The sequence below is a fragment of the Lepisma saccharinum genome, chromosome 18 (genome assembly GCF_977018435.1).
Source record: "Lepisma saccharinum chromosome 18, izLepSacc3.1, whole genome shotgun sequence".
Lineage (NCBI taxonomy): Eukaryota > Metazoa > Arthropoda > Insecta > Zygentoma > Lepismatidae > Lepisma > Lepisma saccharinum.
Window position 1 is genome coordinate 35,755,104 of NC_139246.1, and position 24,763 is coordinate 35,779,866.

At 36.8% G+C, this 24,763-nt stretch overlaps 1 protein-coding gene across 5 annotated transcripts in view; it reads right to left on the minus strand.

Moving 5' to 3' along the window:
- Positions 1 to 4,912: 4,912 nt before the first annotated feature.
- LOC146002524 (fructose-bisphosphate aldolase-like) overlaps positions 4,913 to 24,763 on the minus strand; it is a 205,290-nt gene continuing 185,439 nt past the window's right edge. For 4 of the 5 annotated variants that reach the window (XM_083140430.1, XM_083140434.1, XM_083140432.1 and 1 more), the window contains exons 6-8: positions 20,454 to 20,575; positions 17,118 to 17,195; positions 4,913 to 5,543 (exon numbers count right to left, since the gene is read on the minus strand). In XM_083140430.1, coding sequence (XP_082996556.1) covers positions 5,448 to 5,543; positions 17,118 to 17,195; positions 20,454 to 20,575 — 296 coding nt within the window. In that variant the 3' untranslated portion in view covers positions 4,913 to 5,447. Of the gene's footprint in view, positions 5,544 to 14,618; positions 14,753 to 17,117; positions 17,196 to 20,453; positions 20,576 to 24,763 lie in introns of all 5 variants that reach the window. The other variant, XM_083140431.1, reaches the window with a different exon arrangement.

The following is a 24,763-nucleotide window of genomic DNA, read 5'->3' on the forward strand; positions in this document are numbered from 1 at the left end:
TTTTCAAATACTCTCAATTTATGTTCCTCTTTCAATGTAAGGGACCAAGTTTCACACCCATATAATACTACAGGCAAAATTACTGTTTTGTATATTTTAACTTTTAGTTTCTTAGATATTAAACAAGAAGACAAAAGTTTATGAAGAGAGAAGTAACATGCATTTCCTGAATTAAGCCTACTTTTTATTTCCTCTTTAATATAATTTTCATTTGTTAATATTACTCCTAAGTATTTGAATTTGGAAACTGGTTCAAACGAGTTGTTATCAATAATTAGATTTTGATTATTACCTAACACTTGGTTTCGGCCTGTAAGCATATATTTAGTTTTCTCTTTGTTAACTTCCAAACCTATCTCTTTAGCAGTTTTGAAAAATATTTTAGCATTATTCTTAATTGTATTCACATCATCCCCCAGTAAGTCTACATCATCTGCATATGCTAACAACTGAGTCACACCATTTAATTTTAGTCCTTCTTTAGTTTCTTTTACCTTTCTAACAGCATATTCTAAGGCAAAATTAAAGAGCAATGGAGATAATGCATCTCCTTGTTTTAACCCATCATGAATTGTAAATTTGTCAGACATATTATTACCCCCACGAATTTTACTTTGTTTCACTGGTGCATATTTTTATCATACTAACAAGCTTCTTAGGTATTCCAAACTCTACTAATATATTATATAATTTATCTCTTTTGACCGAATCATATGCTTTTTTGAAATCAATGAATAGCTGATGGACATTTTGATTATATTCCCACTTTTTTTCAAGTGCCTGTCTGATGTGAAAAATTTGATCTGTAGTTGATCTGTTACGTTTAAATCCACATTGAAAATCACCTATAATTTCATTAGCATATGGGGTTAATCTTGTTAAAAGAATGTTAGACAATATTTTGTATGTTGTTGAGAGTAGAGAAATTCCACGGTAATTACTGCAGTTCATTTTATCACCTTTTTTAAACACAGGAACAATTATGGATTCTTTCCACTGTTGAGGGATTTCTTCTTTATTCCATATTAAACAAATTAATTTATGAATTTGACATATTAATGAATTTCCACCATATTTAATTAACTCAGCTGGTATTAAATCAATGCCAGGTGCTTTGTTATTATTTAGCCTTTTAATAGCATCTTTAACTTCAGTCAAGTTAGGTTCTGGAACTAAAGGTTCTGCCGTGTGTACTTCATTTACTTCTGATTTATCTCCTACATGGACATTTAAAAGGTCATTAAAGTAGTTCTTCCATCTATTTAGAATATCACTTGGGTCAGCTAGAAAATCACCGTCTTTATCTTTTATTGAGTTTACTTTAGGTTGCCACCCCTTTCTAAACTCATTTACACCTTTATATAAATCTCTGATATTTTTATTTTTGCTGTTTGTTTCAATTTCGTTAATTTTGCTTTTCAAGTAATCTCTTTTTTTACTTCTAAATGTGCGGTTAACTTCTCGCTTTATTCTATTATAATTGTTTAGATTTGTATCATCAGAGTTATTTAACCACCTAAGTCTAGCCTGATTTCTTATTTCTATTAGATTATGACATTCATTATCAAACCATGGCTTATGGTCCTATACTTTCTTTAGCTGCTGATTCTATTGCATTACGTATGTGCTCCCAATTCTTATTTACGTCTGTTTCATTTATATTTTCATCATCATTTAAATCCTGCAAAACATCAAATCTATTTGACAGTTTAATTTGGTAATCTTTCTTAATTCTTTCATCAGCACACTTTCCTGTATCAAATTTTATAACTTTTAGATTTTGTTGCTTATGATTTATCACAGTCTTTCTCTTAATTTAGCAATTACTAAATAATGGTCACTGGCACAGTCAGCACCTCTATGTGTACGAACGTCAATTATACTAGTATGTCTTCTCTTATCAATGAGAATATGATCTATCTGATTATGAGTTTTACCATCTGGAGAAGACCAGGTATATTTATGGATATCTTTATGTTTAAAAGTGGTACTTTTCACAATTAAATTCTTTGAGGTTGCAAAAGTAATCAATCTTATACCATTATCATTACTTAATTCATGAAGACTTTCTTTACCAATCGTGGGTTTAAATGTCTCTTTGCCAATCTGTGCATTACAGTCACCTAACAGAATTTTCATATACTGGGAAAATTTATCAAAGATCTGTTTGTGATATCCTATCATTGATAAATTCTACTGTTTTAAGAGCCGAGATAATTCTATTATTTATGAAAAAGCCTGTTCCAAAATTATGATTTTCAGTACCACCATAGAAAAAAGTATAATTTTTAGTTTTACAATTCCCTTCTCCTGGCCACCTAACTTCCTGGACAGCTACTACATCTAATTTATACTTAACTATCTCATTAACTGTACACTGAAATGCCCCAGGCCGGTAAAGGATCAGAACATTCCAGGTGCCTAATTTAATATCCTTATTCCTAATGTAGATCTTATCCTTAGTCCAGGGACCTCCCAAAGTAGTCCCCACCCGGAGATCCGAATGGGGGACTATTTTACCTCCGGAATATTTTACCTTGGGAACATCCATGGCCTTATATAACCCATAACTGGGTTACGCTACTCATTTGTAGTTCCCCCAATTTCCTCATGATGGTGGGTGGCAGACACAAGACAAAATCTCAGGAGATTTGATTTTCAGTGGCAGCATATAGGCATTGGTGGATTTAGCAGGGGGCATGACTGTTATAAAAAGTGAAGACATTGAACAAAAAAAGTTTGAGCAACATAAAATATAATCCCAAACAATACCCTTTTCCAGAATGTCGAAGAAAAAGTTTAGCACAAATTAGTGATTCACATTGCTACATACTATACTAACTGAATGTAAACAAAGGGTGTATTCTACATGCAATGGCCATATTGGAAGTGACCCTAGCACTCCGGTGGTAATTTTAAACATGAAAGGCTAATCGGTACTGGATCTATTTGGGAAAAAAAAAAAAAAAAAACTTTGTGAAATGATTGCATGAGGTGTAAGCTATGCCTTATGCAAAGAAAAACTACCAATGCCTACATGCTGCCACTGAAAAGCGAATCCGAGAGATCTTTATCATAGGTCGAAAATCTTAACATGTGAATGTCCCGCACAGTGTCCGTGGGGTGTCATGCTTTGGGCTCTGGCTACAGGACACGTGGAGGTTAGTCTCTCCTGGGGGAAGTGTAACAACTGTTCTCCTGAGATTTCGTCTTGTGTATGGAACCTGTGGCCACCCACCATCGTGAGGAAATTAGGGGAACTACGAATGAGTAGTGTAACCCAGTCATAGAAACCTACAATAACTGGGGGTTTGTCATGCTGACAAAGGTACACTGTTTACATTTTAACATTTGCGATTTAATAGATTATGAGCCCCAACTTTACAATCTTATTTTTAAACAGACAATTTCAAAGTAGTGTCAATTGTACACAGAAAACATGATCATTGAAATTAATTGGTTTTAAATGTTCGATTATCAGCTAATAATCACTACTATACGGCGTACGGTTTTAGAAGTGGTATCGGGCAGGGCTGCGTGGCCGTGGCAAACAGCCTATGGCAGGAGTGCAATGCTGTACAGTTGGGAAACTAGAAGTTTTCATAAAACTTGTCACTGTAAGGTTCAACATAAGATGGGACATTTTGATTGATTGATTTACTTTATTTTACTTCGCGTTTTGTACCTCTTGGCTAATTTGCGAAGATGGGGATGAGTGATGAAAATATGAAATTGATGAATGGACATTCACAAACAACCAAGCCCGAGCGGGATTTGAACCCAGGACCCTTAGCATCTCAGCGTGCTGTGCTAACCACTTGGCCACAGGGTCCGGCGTGGGACATTTTGAACCTGACTAAATTCCATAAATTTCAGTCGCCTACAGCTGGAGTTATAGTTTCTTGAAGAAACACACATCAACACTCTCATGATAACCCTTTCATTTTCCTTCAGTCTGTTTTATTGCCACCCCGTTAAATTCGTCTCAATATACACAATGACCCTTCATTGTCGTGGGCATTCTCCAACATCGTGAGCGAGTCAGTTTTGAGTTCTTACATTCTGCAGTGATATATTATAATCATGGGTGGAAATATTCACTATATTATATCACTACTCATATGCACTTTGTACGCATCATAAAAAAAAGTTTAATATTGGACACAGCAAATTCTCTGTATTTTCCTTCTGCTAGCAGTTAGTTTGGCAACAGCACTGGCTGAACTCATGTTTCTTCTAAAAGCATACACCATATTTGTTCACAATTTTAATAGCGAATTCATTCTCCTTTACAAACCACTGGTTTTAGAAACTACTTTGATAAGGCAGACAGCCAGCCAGCCAGCGCTTCACCTGCGTGGTGTTATTAGTTTTTTTAGTGGCAGGCGGAGTTTGAGTTCGCGAAGTGCAGTGGTGAATGAAGGCAGTCTATGGAGAACTGCTCTGTGAGTACCCTCCACCATTTGTACGCAGCAATCAAGGCCAAATTGCCTGGCCTGTTGTCCACCGAGTGGTTTTGCTGCATGACATGTGGCCAAATACGTCAGTTGTTACAAGGAACACGTTGGTGACGTTTGGGTGGACAGTGTTGGAACACCCACTGTATAGCTCTGATCTATCACCATGTGACTTCCATATCTTTGATCCGTTGAAAAAGGCATTGAAGGGTCGGCGCTTGCACTCTGATAATTATGTCATGGACAATGTTTGCAACTGGTTCCGTTCTCGGCCAAAGGAGTTCTACGAGCAGGGTGTTCACCGCTTGGTGAAACAGTGGGACAAGTGCTTGTGTAACTTTGGAGATTACATTTGAAATAAACCTTGTTGATTTCATCCTGTGGCTCCTGTTCATTTTCATTTGATCATCCTCAATTTCTTCGGCAAAACATTTTAAAAATAAAACATCACCATGGTGTTTTATTGATGGTTTTAATCTTCCTCCACAGCTTTTACATGGTGACATTACACATAGATTCCAATGTACAGTAATAGTTTTACCAGTAAGCAACACAGTTACACAGAAAACACTATTTTTAAGAAGTATTTACACATAACTTTGATTAAGTCCTGCATTTCTGCTTTCCATTCCTTCATAGAACGAAGTAACAACATGAAGAAATTGAATACACCATTGATATCTATTATATTCATTTGCTATTTGAGATCACAACAGCAAATCTCAGTTGTTAGTTTAGGACTAACAACAACACTATAAATGGACACTTATTTTTACTTACATTCTAAAGTCGCCTAGTCTGAGAGCTAAATTGTAGCCTCATAGTAACAATTGCTGTTGCAAATTCACATCAAAAAGGTTTGTTCTGTTGAATAATAATAATAATGCATACATCAAACGCAGTGTGAATGTTTCGAGGCTGTACTGTGATAATTCCAAAAACAAGCGGGTTTCATGATAAATGTAACTTGTTTTTCATTTTAATAATTATTTAATATTTATGGTCCTTCACGAATAAATCAGCAGCAGCAGCTGCACCCACGCAAGTTCCAGCAACATATTTCCCAACAGCTGCTTCACCATTAGCCTGAAATAGATTAATTTCATTGTGTTATAGAGTTCTTGGAAGACAGAATAAAGTTTAAATTTTGTGATTTATGCACCATCTTCATAAACAAGTTCTCTGTATACCATAATTATGTATAAATAATGCTATTTAGAGCACATATTATTAGGGTTAACAATAGTTAATAATCAAAAAGGACCACTGTTCCAAACTGTACGGCAGTCAAAATTTAGGAGAACCAGCAAACAACATTCCTTGGAAATGTGGCCAAATGATGTGATATTTACAGTTTAAAAAAAAAGTATGCATTTTTAAAATAAATTATTGAGTACAAAAGACTACTACACTTATACTCTGTCCCATTTATGTCTGGAGCAAGCAAACAAAAACAAGTCTCAGTGCAAGTAGTGACGTGAGATGGCTCCACCGATGAACACGTTACGAGGGAATGGAATTGCATGGGGGGGGAAGCAACTGCAGTTACCAGCAGTGTGTACTGCTTTGCTCTGTCCACTTGATTCCCCCCCTTCTCTGCTGCTATGCTCTTGCTTGCTCCAGAGATAACAGACAAGAGTATACAAATGTAAATGAAAAATTCTGGGTCAACAAGGACTAACCATGGTTTCTGGCACATCATGCCATTGCTCTACCAACCGAGTTACCAAACCAACCCTGGTTTTATATGATTCTTTGCAACCCCGGTCGGTAGCTAAGGAGTACTTCAATTGTTTACTTTTCTTGCTTGTGACGTATCGTGGGAACAAATCTTCAAATCTCACATATGAGAAGTGTGTAATGCTTTGCTTAAACGAAGATTCATGAATGAAAAAGTTCATTCTGTGTTAACTGCTCATAACGAACATTGAAATTGAAGTTGAAATATGACAAATGCTCCTTCACATGATTAATTTGCTTGGTATTTGATCTGAAAGTTGTGGATATTTGTAGTGATGCATTTTGTGGGAAAGTTTCGTATTTCACAGCATGTATGGATTAATCAACCACAGACAAGAGAAATGCACAATTCCTGATCCGTTGTGCACTCTACTTCATAAAAAATCCACACTTTTGTTGTTTCTAACATCAGACAATTATCTGATGCGAAATGTAGGACCACACTTTTGCATTGAGGCATGCATTTCTACATGTCTGTGAACATACCTACAAGATGTGAAAGAACAGTGTTGCAATATGCACGTATAAAGAACAACGAGCACAGATACTCGAAACAACGTGAGAAACAGACAAGTAGCAAAGAGTTCATTCACGTACTTAATGTTAATAGAAAGAACTAATATTTTCACCAGACCTGTTGCATTTTTACATATTCAGCATGGAATTAACATTACAAATTGATTTAGGGAGAATGGTAGACGTTCAAAATTGTTTGAAAAAACTGTTCCTATTTTGGGTTGGGTAAGAATATGCATACTTTTAAAAAAAAAAATTGTGTTCTTCCCCTGTCCAAACTGTTACTCAAATTTTTGCAGATGTATATCTTGTAACATATTAGATATCAATGTATTCTTAGCTCTTGATGAAGATTACTGTATGTGTAACATTGAAATGTTACTAAATTAAATAATTTAAGGCTTATACGAAACGAAAGTTCTTATTTTGGTGTAATATTATTTGTTAATCTGATACATTTAAGCAGTTGTGCATTCAAGAGGTATAGGTACTCAAAATGATAATCCACAATAACTGAATTTATTCTTGTACATGACTTACTCGGAAGCTAATATACAGTTGTTGCTTTTAAGATGTTAATCCGAATGGATGTCTTGTATTCTAATGAAAAGTTTCGATGGCTTATGTGTGTTACCACCTTTGAATCAAGGTGACCTGAATTCAATTCAAAGGTTTATATCCTAATTTAAGCTGTAGGTCAAATACCGATTAAACTATCGAAGAAAAGGAGAGCTTAATAGGGGAAGAAGTTATTAAAAAATTACAGAATGAATTTGGAAGTGACTAGGTTCATTTATATGTTGTATTCAAAATTTAGTTAATGCACAATGATCTTGTTAATATTTTGTGAATAGACTCATCATACAAAACGCCAAAAGAACACTAATAAAATGACTTTGTTGACGTCAACCAATGGCCCAGCTTAGCCTTAAGTGCTTCTCTAAATTATATTATCACCCATTCCCCCCCTTCCCCATAACTTAACCTTATTAATTTTGTCAAAGGGTGCTTATTAGCAGATTGAGAGTTTGTTGAAATTGGAGATGAGGAGACTAGAGAAATTTCTGTATTATCTCTCAGTCTCATCTCGAATTTTGAAACTAGTTGCGATTATATTTTAGAACTTGAGATGAAAATGAAACCAAACCTTTCGAGAGATTTTGAGACTGTATATATATATATATTTATCTCTCTATATATTCCCCCCCAAGAAAATCAAAGGACTGATAATTCAAATAATTAATATCAGTAATTCGTAGCTACGTGGAGTCAATGCTGTTCGCATTTCCTGTGGACACATAATTATGGTCATAATGGAAGGTGAACAAGTCTTATTTACAGAAGGTGTTTCTTGACCCTGCAATCAATTTTAAAATCATCTTAGGCTCCAAGACTTTTAGATTCCGCCACTGGTGTACGAAGAGGGGAACTGATGGGGCTATAGTCCCCCTTCGAAATTTTGATTGATTGATTTAGTTTATTTTACTTCGCTTTACTGCCACTTTTGCTTATTGCGAAGATTGAGATGAGTCGTGATATGATTAAATTGATGAATGGACACTCAAACAACCATGCTCAGGAACCCTGGCATCGTAGCGTGATGTGCTAACCATTCCTTCAAGGGGTGTCATATATTGTGTATGTAATTAAACAACTGTGTAAAATTAAAGAAAAACAAAGTGATAAATGCAGTCCCCTTAAAATGACACCAGATAACCAACCATTATTGTCTTGGAACAACTTTTAAAATGAACTATTTTCATGTTGTATCCTGCCTCCTAGAATTACATCTTTACAATTCCAGCCCTTCCGAAAAAATCCTGTGTATGCTAGTGGACCCCGCACAGTCTTCTGCATTGAAATATAAACTATACGCATTTTTGCATGTTTTATATTGCTAGGTCCTCCTCTAAGGCGCTGTACTTTGGACTCCGACTGCTGGATGGCATGGATTTGAGTCCGCCTGGGTTCAGTCTCCAGTTTCTTGACCTGTGTATAGGACCAGTGGCAACCCACCATCGTGAGGAAATTGGGAAGCTATGAGTGAGTAGCGTAACCCAGTCTGGGAAATCTCCTATGACGGCTGAGGGTTCGACGTGCTGACCCCACGTCATCCCATTACTGGTTGAAGATCTCCACACCTCTAGGTAGGATTGTAGGAGGGAGACTGGCAGTCGAGAGATAGGCTAAGGCCCTTCGAGGGCTGTCGTGCCATGTGTTATTGAATATTATTATTTATGTTGCTACCATCTTTACGCTTGCAAGCACGAATTCACTGGTCACAAAGGAGACTAATCCTTTGGAACATTACTGTACAAAATGTTTGTTGTTTGTATCTTTGGACCTCAACGGCAGAAACTAGTAGTATTATAACGTAACCATATTAACTAAACAGCTTAGTATATTTATAAGCACAATACAACTTTTCTCATGTACAAAAACAGCTTATGAATCGTTGACATGGAATATGCTGCTTTAATACTAAAAAATCACAAACTTTCCTAATTCACATGAATCACAATTTTGAAAGTCTTCTACGTCAAAGGAAAGAAATTAACGCTCTTTTATGACAACAGAAAATAAGTAAAAACATTAGTAATGTTCAAAGATTGACTTCTAAACCATCACTGTTTTTTTTTTTTAGATATGATGAGGTTTTAATTTCACAATTACGTAATGTTATTTATTTTATGATTCAATAAATAAGTAATGATCATTTTAAAATGGATGTACTTGCTAATCATGATACAAATTATTCATAAATTATCACGTAATTATTTCTACCAGTTTTCACTAAAATAAACACATATTTGCAAATTAAGTGAATCATACAATGTTTCATGAAAATATCATGTTATGCGATACAATTAAAGTGACGAAGATAATCAGAATCAGAAAAATACAAATAAGAAAAAAAAATTCGCTACTGGATTCAATTTTACAACCATCAGATTGTGAAGCAAAAACGATACCACTGGACTAATTTGCCAATACAAGATATATATGAGTTATGAATCGAATATACATATACTTTATACTGTTTTGAAGTTTGAACTAGGAATCAAAATATACTGCTTTAACAACTTATAATTGCTTTTCAGTTTAAAAACTGGCCTTTGCACGTTATTTTGTTTAATGTTTATCACTATTTGTGTAAGAGACTGGCACAAAAAATTCATTCTGCAGATCTGAAATGCTGAAGCATGGCCTCTGATTGCACATTAGATAGCTTCCATTTAAATCTGAAAATCAGCAATTTCAAGCCCCTTGAAGTGAAAACCTCTGAAGATTTTTAGTAATTACGAAACACAAATGAACTGTCACATCAAGATATAAGCATTTCTGTGCTCCATTTCAAGTTTTCACGTTGTGCTCTTTTTTATATATGTGGATAATGCAACACTTTTATGTGAACTTTCAGGGGTTAGATTCACTTGATCCCATGATTCGTCATCAGATCACATGCATTTTGAGTAAACAAGCTTATGACCCAACCTTATATAATTCTAATAACCTTGATTCTTTGCTTCACCATTTTATTTCTGTGAAATGGTCTCTGAGGTACCACAATGGGGGTCTGTTGCCTTGGATACATTGTCCCAGCAACATCAAAGCCAAAGACTCCATTGCAGTATCACAAACTATTTTCACAACTGTAAAACAGCAAAATGCGTGGGGAAACCAGGGCTAACTCAGTAGGAGTCAGTTGGTAGAGCAATACTAGTATGCCAGAAACCTTAGTTTGAGTCCTGCATTTTCACTCACATTTCTACATAGTACATCTGTGTGTGTTCCTAAACAACCAACTGTGTTTTCAAATGCACTTTTATCAGGAGACATATTTTCTGATTTCCATTTGTAATTTTCTGTTTCTCCAAATGAAAGATTAATTTTCTTCCATGTTACATGATGCTCAAAATCTAGGACATTTACGATTACTTTCAAATTCCTCCTGGATGCCAGACATGACTATGGGACATGCCTTGGGGTGGGGGGGGGAGGGGGGAGCCTAGCAGCCATAAAGATTAGAGAGCTGGGTTCAAAACCAGTCTTCAATATTTGTGTCAAAGCATAACATTTACATGCCGAAGTTAATGTAATTCAAAAGCAAAATGTCTGATGTCAGCACTATCTAGCATATATGAGCAAACTACTGTATATTTATGAACAGTAATGAATAAAATTAATATATATTATATATAATAATAATATATTAATATGCCACCATCATCTTGGAACTTGTTGAACTGTTGCTTGCAGTGGTGTCAATTGATGGTTAAAAAGGTGGGAGGCAAGGACAGTTTACCTTCTCTTGGAAGGCAAACATTAGCATAGAGAGGCTGTAGTGTGGGGGGGGGAGGGGGGAACTGCCACCCCAATCACCACCACTGGTTGGTTGGTGACATTTTCCGGCCATCCTAATTAATAGAACACCATAAAAGTCAGCTTCACAGAAAGATAAGTGAGCACTTATTTCCAGTATATTGATTTGCTACTGTGTGTCTCGGTTCCTCTGCAGGATTTTTTCAGGGAAGGGTAAGTAATGTATTTTTTTGCCATGGGGGCAATCTAAGCATATTTCCCCCATAATAGTGTTACCACTCAAAAAACACTTCTTTCGTTTTGAAGTTATGTTCCCGAAACACCCTTCCAATAATTAACAATTTACTGTGACTGAAATTAAATATATATGTGTAATATATAATTATGTGGTAACATTAATTTTCCACCCTATCCCCTTTCCATGGTGTATCCTTCCCCCAAGGATGAATAGAAATTCTGTCGTCACTGATGAAGTCCTGGTCATGTGATACTTGTCCCTTTGGTCTGAAAATTCCATAATACTAACTTTTTTCGGCTACTTAAAGCTTCTGTGCAGCATTCCATGACACTCAGGATCTTGTTTTTCTATGCAAATGGCACCATTTCTTGTCAACCAATGAGAATTATAAAAATCTAATTCACATTGATCACCCCAAATTCCTTGCAAATCTTAATTTTCAATTTATCTTGCTCCTTGTTGAAATAAATTGACATGTATGTGTTGAGGATATCTTGCAGGTTAAAACTTTTTAAATCATATGAATACGGAGAAAACTGATGTGACAAACTAGCAGATATGCAATAATTTTAAGAAAAGCAAGGTTATTGTATTAATTGCAATTTTTAAACTAGTGAAGAAGCCTGTCATTGCAAGCTGTAGTGCAGTAGGGTAGGCATTTGACTTACAGATCTAACCTGCATAAAATAATCTACAAAAAAATACTTGCATATGCTAAATCACAAAGTATAAATTAAGCACACACTATACTAGGAAAATTACATAGCATGTCAAGCAAGCAGATAGATTGTTCTTGCTCCCAGTTTTGGCACCCAAAACGTACAGCCCTCCACTCCTTTTGCCATTTTTGTACGAGAAAGGGAAGCATGTTTCTTGCAATATATTTTTAGATGCTCTAAGACATTAGCATTGTTATGCTATTTTTTATTCCCATAAAATGTTTATACGTCTCTTGAAAAGTTTTTTGAAGTGGCAAACTTTGGGTGACCTACCTTATACACATATATAAACATGTTCGGGTCTGGCCCCTCCCTCAAAAAAATCCTGGCTACGGGCCTGGTGGTACACATCATACACATACACCCTTAATGATTGTCCAATGTGATAGGGTTACATTTATCATACATGAAACGTGCATTCTCAGGGTGACTACACAAGAACCATGATAAAATTCAATTCCATTCCTGGTTTTCAAAGTGACCTTTACAAAAATTCAAGGGTACAAAAATGTTTTCTCTATTTCAGCCTTACGTATTACCTCCTCTCACCCCCCCCCCCCCCCCCCAACACACACACACAAATATATTAACATTCAATTCAATTAAATGATATATATATATTTAAAATATTTAATTTAAGGTGCGTAGTTTACATTTGCCATTTTACATGCTCAGACTCTAAATGTACATTACAAACAACTCACAAATGTTACGGGATACATTAATCAATGAAAAATTGTCAACTGTGTACGAATTTCAAACTCAAATTTAACTATCAACTTCAAGATACAGTGCGCTCTTTAATTCGCTCTTGGATAATTCGAACAAAAGCACATTCTCCTTTAAACCCCTATCTAAAACAATGTTAAAAATGACTACTTAATTCGAATTTTGAAGGTTAAATTTGGATAATTCGAAGTCAGGTTTCCAATAATTTAACATAAATCTTTCCAAGAAAGACCAAAGTGGTTGCTACATAAGAAATTCCAACAGATGACTTGCCCCCCTTTTCTTGAAAAGGTTGTTTTTATGGTTAACAGATGTGCCGATGGCAGATAAGAGAAGGCAGCGGGAATCCCCAGAGCTTTTGTTTGTAGGAATGTGACCTTCACCCTCTCAGAAACAAGTTGAGATGGGAGAAGATAGCCGGACAGAATGGGTCATTTGTCTGCGAGTTTTAGTGGAGTCACAATGTCGAAACTTGGTGTGTGTGTACAGTAGTAACATTAGATAAGAAAATTGAAGTGCGTGCGAAAGAGAAAGTGTGTGTTTTAAAGTCATTCAAACAATAATGTGATGTGAATATTCCAATAAGTGTACTGTTCCTGGATGGAGATATGGATAAAACATAGCAGTTGTAAGGTAAGGTGTACTGTTTGCGTATCAATGTAGTTTTATGTTTAATACAATGTGTTATTTCATTGGTGTGTTTTTTTATTATATTCTGGTTAATTCGAATTTTTTTTGTAGCCCCTTAGAGTTCGAATTAAAAAGAGTCCACTGTATAATAATCTCTTGTCTGTCAGATAGATTGTTCTGCAAAGGACACTAACAAAGCAAACGAATTGAGATAATTGTGTTTTATTTTTCACACAGCTTTCTTTTATTTTCCTTCCTCAATAAAAAAAAAAACTGAAAAACTTGCCTCAGATCATTAATAAATATGTATAAATTCAATGCGATTGGATTAATAAAAGTTGCAATTTTTAACCAAAAAAAAATCCCATAGAATTCACACATAATTCCCGGAGCCTATAATTCACGTAAATTCCCAGCGAGTAGCCACCCTGATTCTTTACATCTGCTTTCTGCAGTTAAAATACAGACATGCTTTATTACTATTTTGACACAATTTATTAATGGTATGAAGGGCCCCAAATATCAGTACAGGGATGATCAAGCAGCAAAATCTCTTAAACCTGTTTTCAGGAAATTATATCCAACTAGTCTGGAATTTTCTTGAACATGTCAGTTTCTATTCCAGAAAAAAAAAAAATGAATTTATGATTTTGACTATCAGGGAATTCCGAACATTTCCTGTCTCAAAAATTTTCATATTTCATTCAAAAATGGCAAATATTACCCATTACCAATATTGTACGGATATTTTTCATTTGCCATTCAGATTCTGTGCAAAACAAAAAAAAAAATCCCGTGCTGCACACCCCCCATAATTTTCTATTCCCTGGGGAATTTGTCACTCTGTATTAGATGGAACAAAACATTTAATGGCTCATCACAGGTATGAAGCAAAGCATACAGCCCAAGACAGAAATAAACTTCTTTCTTGTCTTCTATTCCCCTCTCACCTCATCTCTTCCAGGAGAACAACAAGGAGACATAGCCTGGGGAAGGAGGGGGGGGACTATGCTACCATTGCTTTGTTTATGCATTGGCAATATAAATTACTGCAGAAAACAGTTAAAAGTAGCACCGAACCAAAAACATGAGGTGTAGTTTTATGAGCATAATGTCTCAAATGGTGGGCACATGTCCATTCACACATAGTCTTTTGTTGCAAACTTTACGCACCGAGAACAATTGCACTTTTACTTGACATGCTAATTATTACCATTACTGTTATGTAAATGATAAGGAGAGTAGCAGAACTAAAACTAAACAAACCATTTACTGGAGGGTAAATAAGCCATGCACAGAGGTTTCTAGTAAGCATGAACTTTCACAAAGTTCGATTTATCAGCTGCTAGACTCTTGATGCTTCCAGGGGCATATTTGCCCTGGCAAGCTAAGCCATTGGCCTGAAATTCAAAAACATCAGAAGCCGTGCAAATTAAAACATACAAAAATCACACATTTATATTTGCAACAATCATGCTTTTGTTATTACACTTTTAGTGCAAGTACCACATACAAGGAAATTGAGACTTTAAATGTCCTTCACATTACATGAAACTATTCTCTTGGCAAAAACAGTTTATATCAGGGTTGAATAAATTAACGGATCAGAATCAATCCGGAAATAACATTTTTTTGCAGTATCACAAATGTGCCTGATACCAGATTTTTAGATACATTTCAATTTGGTTTTAAAATTTTGGGTGCGTCAGCACTTAGGCTATTTTGCACTTGTCACATTATACGGGGTCCAGCCCCATATCATTACAAATAACAACTTTAACATTGCATAACTAAAAACTTAAAATATTCTGACTTCCGTTAAAAGCTGAGGCTGTAAACGGGCACTCAGCACACATAAGGACAAAAAACAGGACAACACACAGAATTATACTGGCCATAGGGCCAGAGCCTTGTTTGTCTGCAAAATTCAATCCAGGGTGTACTACATGGAAGTGAGGTTGACAGTTGGGTGTACTAAGTGCAAGGTCACCCCTTACACCCCATTTTTAGATACAATATCATTTCAAATGGAAATGGAGGTGAAACCACATGCTAGTACCAATTCAACGTTCCAATGATTTCAGTGTACACCAAGGTGGTTTCAAATCAAAAAAGCCATTTTCACTCAACTTATCAATTTGCACCAATATTCTTGAATAAATGTGTGCAGTACTTGCACTATTCTTGTGCTGTATGACATTTTATTCACTAATATAAATTGCACATTCCTTCTGATTACACGTGATGGCACTTCATGTACTTTTTGTTTGTTTGTATCAGACAAAATGGCATTGAAAGCTCCATACTACTGTTTGTTTCAACTTTAACTGCACCCACCCCCCTGTCTGAGCATAAAGTGGGATACAAAGGATGCTGCAGTGTGCTTCCAGCAGGGAATTGACCTTGAGAACTGTTTATAAGGTGACAGTGATAGCCACTATACTATAAGGGGAGTCCAACTACATACTGCGGCAAAAGACCAAACCTTGCTAATTGTAGTTTCCAGATCTTCTGTTTGTACATGTTTTTAGGGGACTATGTCTAAAGAACATATATTCTGAGAAAATTTTATAACATTTTACTTTATTGTAACCATGAGGCCTAAAAATTAGGCAAATGTAAAATTGGGGTTCCACTTCTTTACAGTACTTTTATCTTGTGTCCCTGCATGTTGCGATCTTGACTTGTAAATAAACCATTTCTACATCCATTTACCGGAGTGATAATATGAACAGTAAGTCTATGAAACATCAGCACTTGTAATATTGCAATGTTTATGATATTAAATAGTTAATACACATGGTTTTAATGTTAATTTGAATGTGTCAAAATAACTTTTGTTGCACAAAGTTAAAAATGCCCACGAAAACAATAGTACATTGTGATCTTTAATTTTCATGCTGTGTGTAGTTTTATGTTTGCATCCTGATTTGACTGACTTAAATTTTACAATGATAGATAGAATTCTTTTATTCTCATCATCCATTAACCCCCCCTTTGTTTTCCTCCTTCCACTTCCCAAATGAAAATTAAACTAAAATAAGGAAAAAAAATTAAGTGAAGCAACAATTATTGTACGTAACTGACATGAAGCAGAATTTTGAATTATTGTGCAATTTTCGTATCCATGGATACAATTCAATTCTCCATTTTGTTTCTCTTGTTATTTGCCTGAATGTGGAATATTGCATTTAGTACAGGTTATATGTGCAAAAATATACCTTTGCTGAAGCAGAACTCAGCAAAGGTATATTTGTTCACTATCAATAGAATGAATAATTATAATTGGTGCTTAAGAGTGATTACTTTCATACTGTAATTGAGTAAGTAATAAACCAGTGTAAATTAATGTTTTACTACCAGTATTAATTTCATCAAGAAATGTGTTATTATGAATATTATAGTGAAATTATTTAAAGTACATTTCCTATGCAGGTAAGTTAATTGAGAACTGAAGCAAGTTATAAGAAAGATAGAAGTGTGTCAACTGTGTCTAAGTAACAAGGCACAAATAATAGCCAATTTGAGTAAAAAAATATGCTACATTTTGTTTGCAGAAAATTAAATAGGAAAGAATTATTATTTTGTTTATTGTTAATTATGAATGAAATGTTTAAACAACCAAGGGCCTTTAGGCATGTGCAAAAACACTGACTGAAAAATTAAATCATGCCATGCTTTAACTAGGGTAATAAATTGCAAGTTATGACTAGCCCTGCAGGCAACAAGCTAATACCTGCCTGAAATTCATTAACCCAACCTTACCTTTGCTCTCTTGATAAGTTCATCTTGTCCAGCCTTGACATTTTCATCCTTACCTCCCCAAGCTCTCAATACAGAAGCCTGGAAAAAAAATGTAAAAGCATGTAGCCACAATGCAAATTTTCAGACAGCAGATGCATTTGCTTGAAATAATTTTAAAAGAATCAACTTGATGCTTATGAATACAAGCTTATAACGTCCACTTTCACGGCATGTAGAAGACCAACGCAAACAACTTTTTTAAAACTGTTTTCTCTTCAAGGAATTGTTTAGGTACCTTTGAAAAATGGCACATCCTATCCTATTTATACTCACCAGGGAATCGAGTTCTATTTATGAGCTTACAGCTTGATCTATGTCGAACAAATTAAGTATGATTTGTAACTCTAGCATTCTTAGTTTCAGACATTACATATTTTCAAATTTCATACAGATAATAGATCCAGCATGGCACAGAGGCAATTTCTGGTGGGAAAAAATTTCCTGGGTTTAAGGAATAGGCAAAAATCCAGCAGCTGTAATGAGATTATTCTTATATATTTATAACTCTGTTGAACCAGCACCTTTTTTTATGGCTGAACAAAAATCTGATCTTTTGTGAAAATGAAAGAAAGAGTATAAATATATATGAACAATTCATGAACATGCCACAGTGCCATCTTGTAATCAAGAGACTTAAGGTTTTATACCCAGTGTAGGGCCACAGTGGTTTTGATCCCACTTCAAACTGTAGTTCCAGCCCTGATTAGCCTATCCGTGCATAAATTGGATTAAAAAAACAACAACTCATAACTCATGAGCATTCAGCTCTTAGGATTAACTGTAATTACCGTATTTACACATGTATAATGCACGTGCATGTATAATGCGTACCCTGGTTTTGATAAGGAAAGTGACAAACAACTATATCTCGTATACAGGGTGGTGCAAAATAATGTTTCCTGTTTCCATTCATATGGTGTTTTCCTGTTTCTTTTCAGATAAAATATGGCCACACGATTAGGTATGGAGCAACGAAGGAAGATCGCAGCATGGATGGAAGTGTATCAATCACCCATAGTAGTGAGAAACAAGTTTAGAATGTGGTATACCAAAGACCCCCCCCCAAGTAGATTAACCATTCGGCAAGTGTATGAAAAACCTGAACAAACTGGTTCGGTGGCAAATAATTACAAAGGGAACAGTGGACGACCCAGAAGTGTGAGAAGTGAGCACGTCAAAGGTGCAAGAAGCCACGTTGAATAGCCCAAAAAAGTCACTTTCTCTGTTAAAATGTGAAACAGGAATATCTCAACGATCTCTTCGACGAATCATGCACCATGATTTGGGATTAAAACCATATCACATCCAAATTGTGCAAGCACTTACTGACACCGATAAAATCGCTCGTGTAAAAATGGCAGAACTGTTAGTGGAAATCACAAGAATCGATCCATCTGTGCTGTTTTTCTTCTCCGACGAGGCAACATTTCATGTGAGTGGTCGCGTTAACAAACAACTGTGTGACTTGGGCTACTGAACATCCACATGTAGTGAGGGAACACATACGGGACTCCCCGAAGATAAATGTATGGTGTGGTGTTTCAAAGTTGGGAATAGTGGGCCCCTATTTTTTTTAACACTGCAACGGTCACTGGCGCCTCCTATTTGGCTATGTTAACTCATTACGTGGTAAACAACCTTCCATTAGCCATTCTTGCATGTGGCTACTTTCAACAAGATGCTATCACGTGGATGTTCGTGGTTACCTCGACAGGACATTCGGGCAACGATTGATTGGTCGGCATGGTCCACTACCACGGGCAGCAATATCACCAGACCTCAGCCAGTGCGATTTCTGGTTATGGGGGATGGTAAAGGAGAGTGTTTACGCAACAAAGACATGTATGAGGAAAGAAATGACAAAAGTTTTACGACCTGTCAATCACTAACTGCCTGTGTACCGGAGGAGGCATGTTCTTGAGGAGCCCTGCGAAGTGGGCCTGGACAAAACATCTGGGTGTAAACGCTGTGCGCACTACCAGCAGAAGGAAGGCGAATTCAGAAAAGGCCTTTCCACGATATACAGTCTTAAACAAAGAATTTCGACAGCGATATGCTCCATACTATAAGACATGTGTTCAAGGGTCATGAACTCAATGGTTGACAGAATGCTCAAATGTATTCACATTTGTGGTTCACAGGTTGAAGGGGTATGTTAAATGTGTAAGTTTCCCTTTCGGTGGTAACATTTTTTTTTGCCCCACCCTGTATAATGCACAGTACAATCCAGTTTCAAGAAATGGCTTTCTTAGTTGTAGGTTGTAAAGCTGTTGTTATGCCGATCAAGAGTGAATGACATCATACCTATTCAATGAGTCACCTGTTGCTATGTGGACCAAGACGAGAATATTCTCTTGTGTAAACAATAAGTCCCAAACCCACGCCACCTCCTCCCTCTCCCTGCACTGTGTTTTTATCTTTCGAATGCTTTCGCTCTTTAACTTATTTATTCTGTAAAGAAAAGAGATAACAATTACGTTATGGATTTGCAGTGCCCAGGAAGCTATTTTCTATTATTTCTCACCCAGCAAATACCATTGATACGCATCCCATGTGACTGGAGGTGCATGCTCGAAATTCATCAGAATGGCACTGCTTTTCTTGGTGTTGAAATGGCTTTCAAACTTTTATACATGGTTTTGCTAATTTCCTTTTTACTTTTTCTCAAAGAAACTCCAAAATAAATACTTTTTTTTTGTGATTAACGTAACATTTATAGGAGGCACATTCAGGACCCTCAAACTAGCAGTTAGCACAAGCTTTCTTCCATTAAGGCATTTATGCACTTCATATATATATAATATTATTTGGCCAGTAATGATTTTTAATTATTGTTTTCTATTTCCTTATCTTTTCTTTCATCCAAAGTACCATACAAATCAGAATGTTCCTTGATTTTGTGATGAGCTTATTTCAACCGCATTTCACATTAGTGTCACTATCTTCAATGGAATACTGTTGCCATATTCAGAAACTGCAGGATTTAAGTTTTCCAATGATATATAACATATATATATATATAGGGTTCCGTAAACATGAAAAATCAATGCAAGTGTCAAGAAAATCATGGAATGATCCTGTATGGTTTCATGTTGGCTGTCCGATTTAATCCATGTACAATACGCACCAGTTTTTGCGGGCCAAAATTTTTGAAAAAAGTGTGCATTATACATGAGTAAATACGGTATTTGTGTCACCCATAGCAAATAGACTTTGAAAGAGGGCCGGAAAATTCAAGACCATTCAAACTGTGACCCATTAGAACATATAAAAGAATTGATGATATATGAAACTCACCTGCAAGGCACGACCATAGCTGAAGGTGAGTGCCCAGGGCTTCTTGCCAGGGAACTTGTTGATGGCATCCAGATGCACGGAGGCCTCCTCTTCGGACTGGCCACCAGACAAGAAGGTGATTCCTGTAATAAATTCATTGATTTCAGCATTCTCAAAAGAGTAAATTTTCAAGACAATACTCAGGAAATATTTTGCTTTATGATTACTAGGGCTTGGAAGTTGAGGACCTAAAAAATGTCAAAAAATGACCTGAGGAATGATCTTCAAATTCTTAAAAAATTACCTAAAAATATTTTTTTGCTCTAAAAATGAAAGCTGGATTTTTACATAAATTACAAGACAGTAGTGAATAATTCAATAAAACCAGTTGTTTGGTGGTTTAAACTACTGATGCAAAGGGATAAAAGCAATTAAGTGCTAATGGAGTTTTCTTTATTTTTACTCCAAGGTTACATAAAATACACAAGGTTTTTTCTGTATGTCATTCATCTTCTTTGAGAGTGGACCTTCCATGATACAGTAGTCGACCAGAATCTGAAAATATGCAGGGTAGCTACGATTTTTTGATTATGAAATTCCCTGACTTTTCCAGGTTTTCCAGACCAGAAATGAAATTTTTCCAGACATGTTTGTCGTCATGATTTTTGCTTCTGAACCTCATGTTTTTCAATAAAATATGCAGGCACGTTAATTATTATGAATATGAATATACACAATTATTAGTGAAAATTTACCAAGTGATTAATACAATGCTATTCAATGAAAAAATAAAAAACTATTGTACTTCTGCATTTTCACTAAGTCATTACAATTAAAGTGGTGTAAAAATATCAATAAAAAAATGTGGCATATATCAAAGTTGTACAATGTAACCTGTATACAACACAACCTCAATTATATCAATACAAATATGAAACAACAGAAAATTAGGTCATGTACCTTTAGAAAATATGCAATAAGTTTAATGATTATATTATTTAATTTATTGTAAATAGTACATATTTCGGAAATTCAGAATGTGAATGGGGCTGGTGACCCACCAAACACCAAAAAAAAAAAAATATATACGTGGGCCATACTTTGGAATCAAAGATCTCCATTACTTGAGTTTTCCACATGCTGGAACCAATTTTATATTACGGGAAAACATAGACATCTGTCTATTAAAAGGTAACAGTTCCAAATGTTTTATGATTTTTTCAAATTTTCCTAGCAGGAAGACTAATTATCATAGAATTTTGGCAATCATTGTGACACAAAATTTGAACTTTCCTTAAAATAATGAGCACTGTTCGGATTCGAAATAAGTTATTTATGTTGAAAAGAAAACTTCAAAACGCCCTACGCAATCATACACACTTTCCACGGACAAGGTATTCTCCGGTTGACAAGCGTACTAATTTACTATCCTTCGGACACATTTATTTATTTGTAGAGAAGAAACTACTTACCGTAATAAGTTCCTGTAGCATTGTCGAACATCGGGAAGGTGTTTTGTGTGATTTGGGAATGTTTCAGAGCTGAAATTCATGTTCTTCGTTGAAAATTAATTCTCCGACGGAGATAGCGTTTGGCGCGTACATCTTCCGACACCATCACGTTCGTACACCTTCGTACACCATCACCTTCGTACACCGTCATGACTATCATGACGTGTCGTGATTGTGTTTTGTTGGTATCCAGTGTTTCGAACTCCCTGCGTTTGCGACGAGAGTTGGAACTGTGGATCGAGGGTTTGGAGAATGACGTGTGGTGGGTGTGTTGTAAAGTTTGTGCCGGGTGTGGACAAACCATTGGCACGTGGATAGGTTAGTAGGCCACGCAAAGGTTTCAATAGTGAAAAAGATAGCCCCACGAACCATTGGCGCTAGCCCCACAAACCATTGGCGCTAGCCCCACAAACCATTGGCGCTAGCCCCACAAACCATTGGCGCTAGCCCCACAAACCATTGGCGCTAGCCCCACAAACCATTGGCGCTAGCCCCACAAACCATTGGCGCTAGCCCCACAAACCATTGGCGCTAGCCCCACAAACCATTGGCGCTAGCCCCACAAACCATTGGCGCTAGCCCCACAAACCATTGGCGCTAGCCCCACAAACCATTGGCGCTAGCCCCACAAACCATTGGCGCTAGCCCCACAAACCATTGGCGCTAGCCCCACAAACCATTGGCGCTAGCCCCACAAACCATTGGCGCTAGCCCCACAAACCATTGGCGCTAGCCCCACAAACCATTGGCGCTAGCCCCACAAACCATTGGCGCTAGCCCCACAAACCATTGGCGCTAGCCCCACAAACCATTGGCGCGTGGATAGGTTAGTAGGCCACGCAAAGGTTTCAATAGTGAAAAAGTTAGCCCCACGAACCATTGGCGCTAGCCCCACGAACCATTGGCGCGTGGATAGGTTAGTAGGCCACGCAAAGGTTTCAATAGTGAAAAAGATAGCCCCACGAACCATTGGCGCTAGCCCCACAAACCATTGGCGCTAGCCCCACGAACCATTGGCGCGTGGATAGGTTAGTAGGCCACGCAAAGGTTTCAATAGTGAAAAAGAAAGCCCCACGAACCATTGGCGCTAGCCCCACGAACCATTGGCGCGTGGATAGGTTAGTAGGCAACGCAAAGGTTTCAATAGTGAAAAAGAAAGCCCCACGAACCATTGGCGCTAGCCCCATGAACCATTGGCGCATGGATAGGTTAGTAGGCCACGCAAAGGTTTCAATAGTGAAAAAGAAAGCCCCACGAACCATTGGCGCTAGCCCCACGAACCATTGGCGCTAGCCCCACAAACCATTGGTGCTAGCCCCACAAACCATTGGCGCTAGCCCCACGAACCATTGGTGCGTGGATAGGTTAGTTGAGTTAGGTTGGGATACATAGTTAAAATTTGGTGTCAGAACGCGAAAAATAAAGTTAAAAAGAAATAGATCTGATTAAGTTTGTTGACGGGCATTTCTTGGGTTCCGAAGGTTGAAACACTGCATAACCATTGAAAATCGAGAAAAAACAAGGCCGATGCGTCATTCCTATGCGTTATTATTTACGAAGGTGTGCGCGCCATGTTGTGTGTGAGGCAAACGGAAAGGTAGGAGGAAGAAGTAGTCGTAAGGTGAAAAATTGCTCTTAGTTTCATCAAACCAACGTCAATACACGTTCAGGAATGTTCCGCGAAGCAGATACGTAAGTTTGAATGTCAAAAATTTGGCAAAAGAGAAGCCGGACGCGCAATTATGTAGGAAGGTGTACTCGCGATATTGTGTCTCAGGCAAGGGAAAACACCTACCAGAAAGACGTTCTGGTAATGTGAAAAATTGCAATTAATTTCATCAAAACAACGTTAATACACCTTCAGGAATGTTCCGCGAAGCAGATACGTAAGTATCAATGTCAAAAATTGACGAAACCAAAAAAATAGAGGTGTCCGAAGGATAGTAAATTTTTACCACAGTAAGTATTATAAACTATTTGCAATGAATGTAGAAATAAATCGGAACCTTAGTAGAGTACATTCAGGGTCTTTATTTTAATTCTAAGACAACCAAACCTGACCTTCCTAACCTAACCACAAAAGCATATATTGACAAAATCTTAAGTAATCGCTAGAACTCTGCAGTATGTGTTAACAGACATACTAAATCGAAATCGAACCATGTAAAATTTGCATTTGTAGTATGATGAAATCGTAATAAAACAAAAGGAACTTGGGCCCATTTTCACCACTTTTCAGCATAATTTCATTCTACACGCAAAAAATACCTAAAATTACTATCGGCATCAAACCAACATTCCTAACCTAACAAAGATGTGTGACCAGCGTACGTTTAATTCCTCTATTTCGCACCAGTTTTTAAAAAATAAATTCATTCTACATGTACAAAACACGTGCATATTCGAATAATGACGTCACGATACTGCATAAAATCACTAATTTCTAGGGTGTAACACATCTCTGTAATGGAAAAACTACGACAACGAGTAAATGAACTAGTTGATCAGGTTGCTTCTGAATGAGTCGCAAATGAAGTACTGTTTGACCAGAGATCCAAGAGCTCTCTCGAGTTTTCTGCGCATGCCCGAAGTAGAAGAGTCCAGTCGTAAATTGGGGGAGTTTGCGGAACCGCTTCTCTGAAACGCGAGCAGCGCGAGTGTCACGTGGGGAGAGAGAGCAATGTTGCCAACCGGAGAATATTGACACAAGATATTGGAAGTGCTTTGGCCGTGGAGAGGCGTATTTGCAAAAGCTGAAGTCTTGAACGTAGCGCCAGTTCGGCATCTTTGACCCAACCCCAGAGGAAGCCGACTGGACCC